The 12,072-nt window shown below is 40.1% G+C and overlaps 1 protein-coding gene across 3 annotated transcripts in view; it reads left to right on the forward strand.

Moving 5' to 3' along the window:
• SCYL2 (SCY1 like pseudokinase 2) overlaps positions 1 to 12,072 on the forward strand; it is a 408,171-nt gene that overhangs the window by 180,015 nt on the left and 216,084 nt on the right. For all 3 annotated transcript variants that reach the window (XM_085653887.1, XM_085653888.1, XM_085653889.1), the window contains 2 exons: positions 4,714 to 4,836; positions 7,674 to 7,787. In XM_085653887.1, the coding sequence (XP_085510013.1) occupies positions 4,714 to 4,836; positions 7,674 to 7,787 (237 nt within the window). The remainder of the gene's footprint in view (positions 1 to 4,713; positions 4,837 to 7,673; positions 7,788 to 12,072) is intronic.

The raw sequence follows: 12,072 nt of genomic DNA on the forward strand, positions 1-12,072 counted from the left end.
CGAGTTAGACAAACAATGGCTTCAAACTGAAGGTTCCTTTGGCGAAATGATAAATGCCACCTCAGAAATGAAAGCTCTTCTCCCGTGGTGGATGCAAGAGTCAAACTTATCAACAGGATTTACGTTCTTAGCCCAAATACCACAATTAGTGATAGCAAACACTTCCCTAGAGTGTTGAGAAGCTCATTTACAGGACCTGGAGATCAGCAGAAAATTGACTGCTCAAGAAAAAGCCCTTCACATCAATCTACTAGAATTAAGAGCAATAGCTTTTTTTTTTTTTTGAGTAGAGGTTGTCAGTCCTGATACGGATGGACAACTCTACATCAATGCACTGCATAAACAAGCAAAAGGGAACAAGATCTTGCCCCTTATCTCAAAGCACAGAGGATTTGGGAATAGGCATTTAAGCATCAAGTTCACTTGACAGCAGTACATGTCCCTGGCAATCGCAATCAGTGGGGGGATATGTTGAGCAGAATGGAGAATTCTTGCCATGACTGGAAGCTCAACCAAAATGTTCTCGACAAGATGGGGAAAGCTGAATCTCGAACTCTTCGCTACAGCCCAGAACCGGAAGTGTCAGTTCTTCTCAAGTTGGCACCACCAACCACAATCATGGGGGATCTCTTTTTCAATAGCATGGACAGGAATATTTGCCTATGCTTTCCCTCCAATACCTTTAATTCTCAAAGTCTTGCACAAGATAAAGAGAGAACCATGCAGAAGAATTTTGATAGTTACTTCTCCTGTCAGAGGTGAAAGAGTCACCAATCCCCACCATTCTCTCAATTTACAACAATCAGGTGCTTCATCAGGATCCAAAACCCTTGAACTTGTAGGCCTGGCTCCTGAATTCAGCAAATTCTCACATCAAACATTCTGCAGGTGTGTAGACAAATTCTATCTAAAGCCACAGCGGATTCAACTAATGCAACTTATTAATACAAGTGGAAACGAGTTCATCCACGCTCAACGCAACCTCAGTAGATATTACCATATCTATAATATCTACCGAAATCTAGCCTGTCCCACTCTTTGATTAAGGTCCATTTGGCAGCCATATCTAATTATAGGAGATCCTTTGAACAAATCTTCTTTGTGGTCAAATAAAATTATACCGAAACTATTAAAAGGACTTTTCAAGGTTTATACTCCTTTGAAGAACCCTCCAGTTCCTTAGTAACTCAATAGAGTCCTTTCACATCTAATGAGGAGCCCTTCTAACCTATTCATAAAGCTGACCTTAATTATGTTTCATGGAAGTTAGCCTTGCTCCTGGCTCTCACTTCAGAAAGAAGAGTTAGTGAGACACAAGCTTTCACCATCAAGTATCCTTATGTGATGTTTAGGGACGGTTGAATAATTCTAAGGACAAATCCTCATTTTATTCCTACAGGACTGTCACATTGCCATCTGAATGAACCCGTAGTATTGAAAACATTCTTCCAAAACCCCAAGGAAATAGCGGAGAGAAATCTAAATACTCTAGATGTTAAGCTATACATAAAATGCTATATCGACAGTCCAAAAACAACAGTTGATGGACAGAATGCTGAACAAAGTCACACATTCACCCCAGTACAGAGATCTGGGCCTAAATCCATCGTTTTTTTGCTCACCATGCCATTCCAGTTTGAACCCAGCCATATGCAAATCAGTCTTGACCCTGTGCCTCATGGGAACAGTCCAGCCCGAACTGCCAAGTCAGGTCCTCCAGTCCAGCACCTTCAGGAGAACGGACCAATTATTGATGGCATAAGATAACCCTAATAAGGGCCTGGCCCTCTCAAAACATAGCAAGCGCACTGGATTTCATCAGCCATAGACTTTTGCCATAATAAAGCAGGTAGACCTTTGGCTGGATCAGTAAGCGCACATTCGACCAGGAGTATGTCTATGTTGACAGCTCTTTTTGTTGGTGTGTCTGTACAAAACATCTGTAGAGCAGCAACTTTAAAAAATAGGCACACATTTACCCAGCATTACGGTTTGGATGCAACAATAAAAAATGACTCGTCTGTGGGCCAGGCAGTCTTAAACAATGTGTTCCAGTAAGGAGAGCCATATAGAAAATGTATATTATTTTATATCTACCCACCATCCACTTTTCAATGTATCTAGAAAATATTGATGTGTGTCTTATCAACTGCTTACTATTCTGATTCAAGCATGTGAATTTATGAAAGATCCAATACTGGAGAAAGAAAAAAGTTACCTGTAACTGTAGTTCTCCTGCATTGGCATCTTTCACCGATTCACATTCAACCCATTCTCTCACCTAAGAGGCTTACCATTCATTCCTTTCTAGTAAGTTATTATAAACACTTGTGCTTAAAATATGAACTATGGTAGCCCATAAGGAGAGTGGTCAACAGGGTGTAGATGTTTGATTGGCTGAAGTTAGTTCTTTTTAAACACTGTGAATTGGTTACTAAATATGTTGCTTTACAACCTGTTTGCTGGACGTATAACACATTACCGCTTTGTAATTATACTGTTGGACTCCCACTCCGGCAACAGGGAATGATTCAAACATGTGAATCTATGAAATATTCCAATACTGGATAACTACAGTTACAGGTAAGTAACCTTTTTCCATCCCCAAGATGTCCAGAATACAGAAAACAATATAAATACACCTAGCATCTGTCAACAAAATCAAAACGTGTAGAAATTAAAGAAAAAAAGAACAAATCAAGGAAACCAACTTTGTGCATTAAATAAATGTATCATTAAACATTTTGTGCGTATTTGAGTAGCCAACTATACCATTTCATGTTTTGCTAAGGAATTGGAAATGAGGTGAAAGAACTGATCAGCACTGAATACAATTATTGTTTTATTACCACTTTAACAAAAATAAAAAGCATCTCTGCAGTTCCATACCCTAGCTTTTAAAAGGTGGGCTTCAAGTAGTTGTTTGCTTTGCAGCAAATGGCCTTTACAACACCTGAATTGCAAATCAAAGATCCATTTTTGTAATAGCAAAACATGCACTTGCCACTGTACGATTTAAAGGAATTGCACTTTTGCTTAGCTCTAAATGGGAGAAGCTACAGGTATAATTGCTCCTCTTAAATGACATATGATTGAGCAACCCAACGAGCCTGTTTTTTCTTTTCAAATTCATCGTCTAAATCCCTCGATTTCACGTTCAACTGAGATTAATATGCAGTATGATCATATAAATTGTTGTCATATTTCTCCAATATTGACGTATTTCCATTCTTTGTGGGCTGTATTTAAGTATTATGCTGGGAAATTCATGTTGGATGTGTTTGTTAGAACGAATTGTCCATAAACAGCCTTTCTTTTTATCTGCATCTCTGCTCTTGATATGATAGCAAAGTTTTACAAACTGCATTCCAAGGTTTGCCTAATGAGACCAAACTCCCAGTTGAATGTGATACTGACTTGAGCTCCTAGGCTGCTTAAACATTTTTCTGCGTGCTGAGCACGATTTCACCTCAAAGGTACGGGCAACCTTAAGTGGGGAAGCCTCCAAACCATAAGTTACAGATGAAAGCAACTTGGCCAACTTACTGTACTAACTAACTTCTGTTAAAGATTCACCTTTTAGGTCGAGTATTCGAGACCTCTTGTATATACGTTAGTATATACTTATATGTGTATGTACTTTGTGGGCTCTGGAGATCAGCGCTAGGACTTGTCTGCTTCCGTTTATGGACTTTTTTTTTTTGTTCAACTGCCTCTATTTAACTGTCTTGATAGAAAACAGCCAGTAGAGGTCAGTAAAATACCAGAATTGCTTTCTGCTTGTTCAACTGCCTCTATTTAACTGTCTTGATAGAAAACGACCAGCAGAGGTATGTAAAATACCAGAATCACTTTAGCATTTTCTAGATTCCAGTCCATCGAAATTGCCTTCCACTAACACCCGTCGACATTTTTTTCAAATCTTGTATTTTCAGTGATATGACCACCAAATGGACTGATTTTATATTAAAAACAGAGCTTTGGACATTTCCCGCTGAAAGGCAATATTTCTCTCCATGTGTTCCCATACCTGGCTTGTCACACTGTTTGATGCTTACTTTCCCTCCATGTTAAAGAACAGTAGATGTTTCAGCACCCAGGCTAATTTGCTGCATAGCTAAATACATATAAGGTCCCAAAGGCGAGACCGATTGCATTGCAAATGCTTGTTCATTTGATCCATCTTTGAGTGTATGCATCTATATCTGTATTTAAATGTTCTACTTACTGTGCTGCAGCATTTTGTATTTAAACCACTCTTGGAAGGGGCCTACGTTTTATGGAAAATGAAGTTGCACTGATGTTTTCTTGATTGATTTTTTTATACTGGCACTAAAAACTGCATTGGTCTTATTTCACATAGGCTTGTTCATGAGATGGTAATCTGAGTGTGGGGGCTAATGGGAGGGGATGGTTGAGTTGGTCTATATCTTTTTGGGATGTAATTGGCGTGGTTTTTACTATAAATCGTATGTATTGATAAACATTGTCTTTCCTGTAAGATGATTGCAGTTTATTAGAATTTATGTGAAATTGTCTTCAATTTATTTTGTTTTCCATCCTTCATGCTTTCAGGCTAGCAACATGGTAAGTCCAGATTGATACTCCGCAAAGTTTCAATAGTGAAAGTTATATGAAAGATAAACATTAACATATTATATACAGTCTTGAAAGAATAGAACGTGTGCTGATATTCATTTTATTTCTATTTAGATTCTTTTGATATTTCTTCAAAAAATGGACTTGCTGCTAACCAAAACTCCTTCAGATGAAATTAAAAATGATGTTCTACCGATGATATATAGAGCTTTGGAAGCCCCTTCAATTCAGATTCAGGTATCAATGGGGTATTTTTTCCTTTATTTGGTTTTACTTCTACAAAACAGTCACCACAATAGAATGTAAGCTTACATAATCCGTTTCTAAACATTAGCCGACAGTTAGCTTTTAAGGTTTACAGCTTTTGTTTACACACGTTTTTATATTTTCTAACATGGTCATTGGCGGTAAGTCATCTGTTTTCCAGCTTGAGCTTTCATAAACCTTGGAACCACTGGGAAAACCGGACAGTGGATCACCTTTACCAAGTCTTCCAATAGAACACTTTGAACCTGCCATTATTTGGTCGGGTGTGGGAGGCAAACTCTGTCCCCTCCAACCATACAGTCACTAAATATTCCATAAATGTTGGTGTCACCAAGTTCACCTGTGGCTGCTCATACCATCAATCTTGATATCAACGAGCTTGATTGCAGCTACTCATCATTGCATGTAGATGCCTCTTTTTGCATTTTTTGTGTGACCTCTCCTCATGTGTGCTTCTTCAACAAACACCTTATAGACAGGTTGCCAAATATAAAGTATAAGGAACTTTTTAACTACCAGCAACTAGTAATACTTATATCAGTGTTTCTTAAACTGCTTCTCCATGAGAACATGCATGACATGCACTCCAAGCAGTCATAGTAACTAATCACATCATAATCCAGTATTTGAATATGTATTGATCTCCTAGAGAACAAGCACGTTATTTGACTAGCAAAAGTGAATATCTAAATGTATGTTCAACCAACACCCTCTCTACTATCTGCCATTCTCAAAACTAAAACACTGTTGAGTTTTTTTGGGGCATTCTTCCATTCCGTTTTCAAAACAATGTAGACATTGCAGTGGGTTTAGGTCGGTTTGTTATTCTCTAGTGTCCTAGGGACAGTGGTGGATGCATTTTTTAGGTCTATTAATGGCCTAATGCAGTGGCTCTTACCCTGTGGTCCGGGGACCCCTGATGGTCCATAAAGCATACTCAGGGGGTCTGTGATTGCCTAGAAAATTCTCTAATATTAATGGATTTATAAAGTGTATATAAATAAAGAAGCCAAATGTGCAAATTAAATTTTTTTAACGTTCTGTAAATGTGAAGAAATTGGAGGCTAAAAACTCAGTTAATATCCTCAGATTGATTCTTGAGAGCATTTCAAGTACATTAAACATGATATAGTATAGACAATGAGTGGCCTCGATTGAATTTAGAGAAAGCTCCAACCTTGCTATTAAGATTTCGATTATTTTCTCATTTGTATGTGAAATAAATAAAATATTTCATCATTTGTGTATTTGTTTGATGAATGCTTGCATCCCTATTTTTTTGTATATTGTTTTGCAGTTCCAATCATTGGAAATGCTTAGGCCGAGGTCCCCGGCTTCCAGTGATGACTCAGTGGGGGGGTCACCAGATTGGGGGTCACCAAATTCCGATAATGATTCAGTAGGAGTTCCCGGTTTCCAGTAATGATTAAGTGGGGGTCCTCTGAAGTGAAAAGGTTAAGAACCACTGGCCTAATGTACTGCAGCAGCAGCAGCATCTTGTGCCTTACTCTTGAGGGACAGCTTGTAATGGAAGTAACAAATATGAACATAGACATGCACAATGTGCTAATTCCTGCAAACAAGACACGTGTTCAATATTGTTCTTTTATTGGTATTTTAGAGATTTGTCTTTATTTATTTTTGCTCCAGTTCTGAGATGTTTAGTTTGTTGTATTGTTTTCCCTAATGTAATCAAATTTAAAAGGTTTTGACAGCTGGACTTTTCGTTAGGTTGCTTTATCAATATGTGTTTCCTAGTTGAAGTCAACTTGGTTGATTTTTCAGCAGAGTGACATATTGGTGTCAATTTTCTGTGCTTCACATCAGTCAGTTATTGTGAAACTGTCTTTCTAACATTTCCCTCTTTATTGTGAAACTGTCTTTCTAACATTTCCCTCATTCACTAAGAAAGATGACTACTATTTGTCTACTTTATGATTCAAAATATTTATAGCTTGTACCTTAAATGGTCCCACAGCATATTGTTGGGATTGAACTGCCTTCTTTGGTTCCGCTGGCAGTTTGTTTTCTTCAAGAGTTTAGCAAACACTCCTTGCTTCACAGGGTGGTGAAGACTCCGTTCACCTACAGTTATGGTTATCAGCATGTGTGTGCCCCATGTGTGTCTGTGTTGTCACCTCTTGAAAGGCCCTCACAGGACATGGCAATTGGTGTCCATTCCATCCTTGAGAGATTTGGAAGCTGAGACAATGGCAGGGTACCACCCCACCATCACACAGTAGTAATTGGCTGCTCCAAAAAACCAAAACAGCCCACACTCTATTGCTATTCCCTAGGTATTCATTTACACCATGATGCTCAAGACTAATTCACCTATATGATATAACAAATTCTTGTATGGACTTGGTTCATTGCTCTAGCCAGTATTCCACCCAAAATGGATACGTCTGCTTCTCTGGGAAAGAAAAAAACATCATCACCTAAAAGGTCCCTACTTCAAGTCAGAAAGTCTGCACTAGTCCATTTGAATGCCTTGACCCCATGCCTTCAGTTTACAAACATTTCCAAAGTATATGAATTTCTGTAGCTCTGCGGCTTCCTCAGATGGAAGTTCTATAAACGCCTGCTACCGTTTGACATAAACATCTACCTTTTGCAAGTACTGACTGATGTAGAAAACAAAAACTGCATTTTGCATGCATTTTAATTACCAAATCAAGATATAGTACTTTATTAATTTCTGAGTACCTAAAGTGCATTGGAAAAATCAATTGTTGAACATTTTGTCTGCAACAGTTACTCAAATGTCCGTTTTAAAATTACTTCTGCTGTTTTTTTAATTGTAGGAACTTTGCCTGAATATTATTCCTACATTTGCAAATCTCATAGATTACCCATCAATGAAAAATTCATTAATTCCGAGAATCAAAAATGCTTGTCTGCAAACCTCTTCTCTTGCTGTAAGTATACTGCCTTTATCTTATTTTATTTTTCGTTCAATCAGTTATTGTTCAGACTCCCTGAACCCTACTCACTTGATCATATGTAGTGTCTGTAGGATTCTCAACTACACTTTTGGGTAAGTAATTTTTCAGATTTGCAATACCTTGTCACAGTAATGAGGTTTGGCTCTGCCATTCAAGAGGCAAATCCCTGATTCAGGGCTTTAACAACTCAATTCAACCTTGTGTGTTGATGTTTATGGATACTTCTGTTTTTGGACCAGACATTCAGTGACTGGCACTAAAGGAAATGTTTTAGACTTGCCTGTAGTTGTTGGGGTTGGTTACATACATGTTGGTGAAATTTAAAGGGGAGAGAATGACATATGTTAGTGCCAGGAGAGGTAGCCCATTAATGTTAGTTAATTGGTGAGGGGCGTAAGGGGTGTGCAAGCATTGAACGGCCAAGTGCACAGGTTGAGGTTTTGCTGATGGTTGTGCCCTCTACCATATCCTCGAGCATCACCTTTTTCAACATAACTTGTTTGCAGATGGAAAATGAAGGGAATTTAACAATAGAGTAGTCTATCACTACTGGTGGGCAGCTGACATATGAAGTTGAGAGATGGCCAATGGTACGGTTTGTGCAGTTTTATGATACATGGATTTGAAGGCTTATTAAACGTATTCTACATTCTGTCCTCTTGAAGACTGTAAAACTTAATATTTTTTGTCATAAACATAGAATAAAACATTTTTGAATCACCCTTGCATGAAGTACAATTAAAAGTTACCAGTTGTAGCAAGATAACATATGCTTGAAACTTCTGAAAAACACAGCCGAACTTTTCTGTTGGCTACTTCTAACTGCAGATTCTACAATTTCACGCATTGTTAATTTCCCCCTGGTCCCAGATTGGATAACGTGAACTAGAAAGCACTGCCGCTGCTTATTGTTAGGTGACATTGGGCAACTCCTGATCATTGCCATTCTGCTCCAGAGGTGATGAACAATGCCGCATATAGGTACCACCCATGCCTACTGTTGTCAGTTTCTTTTTTTCTGCAGTTGAAGACCTGTATCGAGAGCTCTGCTCTTTCTTTTTTCACTCCGTAAAGAGAATTTTCTGGGGAAAAAGAATTCAGTGTGAAAGGGTTGTCACTCCTTAAAATGGCAAGATTCAAACCTTGTAGGGGCTGTTGCAAACTTATGTCTGTGACAGATCCCCACGAGCTGTGCCTTTGGTGTTTAGGTTTTTCAAGCAACTCCAGGAATGCGACGTGTGTCAGATGAACCCTAAAGCCATCCTTGAGCATGCAGCAAAGGTCTAGATGGTGAAACATCAGACAGCTCTGTGCTAGTCTGCTCCAGGTCAAAGTTGATAACCCACTCCCAAATTCATTCCCGAGACAGATCTTCCTCGCAGTTGCAGTCTTCTGGTAAGTGGAAGAAAAAACACAAGTAGTCCAAGCAGGACTCTGCCCGTTCCTACCTCTCTAAATCTGCAGAGAAAGCGTGAGGGCGCTACTGTGCCTCCAAGTCTTGCTCCCATTCCACTGAGGAGCCTATTCCATCTTTGGTCCTGATGCACCCCGAGTTCCGGAGCCATCGGCGACGTCACGGCAGAGAGAGGCCTTTTGTGAAGCCATGTGTTGACCTTTGGTGCAGTCTCTGCACTTTAAGCCTGTTTTAAGTTCCGTGCTGGTGTTGGGACCAGTGTTGAAATCTGAACTGGTTCCTTGAGCGTCTTCACCTGCACCAATGCCACTGGGCCCAGAGGAAGACCCACAACCCATTGTGGTGTCAAACTCTGAGCCAACATTGTCTCGACCACGGCCATGTCCAAATCACGATTTCCCTGTCGCTCAGTCACACACGGACATTACACCAGCTTTTTTGGTTGGACTGTAAACAGAGCTAACCTTATGGAGATGACACTGGTGGGGAAGGGGAAGGGATGATGCTGATAAGAACTGATATGGGGAGCGACCGCTACAGAGTGGTCATCTGATACTGGCTGGTTCCCCCACCCCACCAACTGATCAAAGCACTTTGTATAGCAGTAATAGGGCTGCTGAGGTCCTTGACCTTTACCTCCCCACTATGGAGGTAAAAACAAACCTGTTGACAGAGGTTCTACATTATAGCCGGGCACCAATCGAACACCTGTTGCTCTTCAATGAAGCCTTCACTGACATACTGCTGGCAAATTGAGCTAAACCATGCTATGGCCCGCATACTCAACCGACCGCTCGCCCTCTGCCATAGACCTACTCTAGCAGGCCTGGATTTGCTCACACAGTGCCAAACACCTGAAAGTCTGGTGGTCCAGGTGTCCACCATTAGAGTTAGCCCTAAAGCTTTTCATTCCACGTTCCCTGGCTGACAGTCAAAACAAGTGAACATTCAGAAAGCATATGCTCTCCTCAGTTAGCCTTGCCTAGTCGGTTGGTCAATGTGAACTGTTTATTAGGCCACTACCCTCACTCACTGTGGGACATGGTGGGTAAGATCTTGCTTATGGCACATAAAGAATTGCAAGCTTCTTCAGACCAAACTATTCAGAATGGTCAAATTTGTCATCCATGCGGTCCTGGACCCCATAAACTGCCCAGGTACGGCTATGAGAACCAACACGGTGCTACAACGTACGCTTGAATGAGAGCCACTGGCTTCTCAGGAGACATTCACGACTCCCACTTGTGTGGTGAGATGGTGGATTTGGCCCTAGAGTGTTTTAAGGAGAGATGGGCCATGACACGTCCTTTGTCTTTCAGCTTCAGTCAGCCCTTGCTCCCATCAATTTTGTCTTTTTCGGGGATATGCGTTGGGCTTGAGGTATGGGCAACGTCAGGCTTCTCTGCACAAACAGGCTTCCCAAACACTTTTCGATGTCAGACCCGTGGGCTCCACAAACTGGCCACCAGGGTTAGTATTCATCAAAGTCCTCCGACCCTCCCGTCACAACCTCAAAGCCCCTTTGATGCACCATACTACTGCACAGCTACTCAGTTCAGTTCAGTTCATACGGCTTTATTCGGAGCTTAAAAACAAAGTCCATAAAAGCACAAACATACATAAAAAACGTCATCATTTTAACAATCAGATATATAAATACATTAAAAACAATTTAAAAAGACAGATTAGGCCTCGCTTTGATAGCCCGCAAAAGGAAAGTGGCAGTAAAGAAACATACATCAGGTGGCATGTTAAATAGCAGATTCATAGTGTCTTTTACAGTCCTGACTCCGTGTTTCTTAAAAACAGGTTTTAAAAAAGCTGACCGGAGGTTTCCATAAAATGAGCAGAACAATAAGAAGTGTACAGTACTTTGTGCGGTAATATTGTCACATGGGCAAGGACCTGTTGGGTGTTTCTTAATGCTTGGAAATGCGACCAGATGATGAACAATACCAAAGCGGAGCCTTGTCAAAACAAATCGATGGGAGGGTCTAGAAACAAAACTCAAATATGGTTGAAACTCTATCGTTTCACTAAAACTTCCATAAAAACGACAGGTTGTTAAGTTATCACTAGTCCTCCCACGCTTCTCATTTCTGTGATTCATAAAAGTAGATTTCAGCTCATTTTTGGTAAAACAAGAGGCTGCATGATGATCCTCTAATATATTGAGATCAAGGATTTTGGAAAAACTTTCAGAAACAAATTTTACCCATGGGATCAATAGATGCTTATCGGTGGAGAGACAATCTTCAATAATGGCTCTGTTTAGAGATGTCTCTTCCTTTATCCATATTGCACGCCAAAGCATAAGCGGTCTAAGGGCTACATGATCTAAGAGATGTTGGATCCCAAACTCCCTATGCACCAGATCGGTGGAAGCCGAAGTAGGTAGACTTAAAAGTCTTTTAAGAAAGGTGTTTTCTTCCACTTGAAGACTGCTACTCGGTGCATGCCCCCAGATACCGGCACCATAGAGAGTAATGGAAAGACACCTCATTTGATAGATTTTTAACATGTCCATGAGCCGTTTATCCCCTAGTTTAGAAGCGAACTGAAATACCCCATGGGCACTTTTCGCCATTCTACCCCTTACATAATTAATCTTATTGGACCAACTACCGGATTTAGAAAAGGTGATACCTAGGTAGTTGAAGGTGTCCACTGTTAAAACCTTTTGTCCTTCAATGAAAAAGGAATGTGGCTTTTTACAACTGTTGCCACACTCCATGACAAAGGTTTTTGATTTGTTAATCTTCAGCTTCCTATCCTTAATGAACAGAGAGAATCTGTCCATTAGACGTTGCAGACCGATGGGAGTCCTAGATAAAATAACGGCAT

Source organism: Triturus cristatus, chromosome 4_1 (assembly GCF_964204655.1).
Source record: "Triturus cristatus chromosome 4_1, aTriCri1.1, whole genome shotgun sequence".
Classification (NCBI taxonomy): domain Eukaryota; kingdom Metazoa; phylum Chordata; class Amphibia; order Caudata; family Salamandridae; genus Triturus; species Triturus cristatus.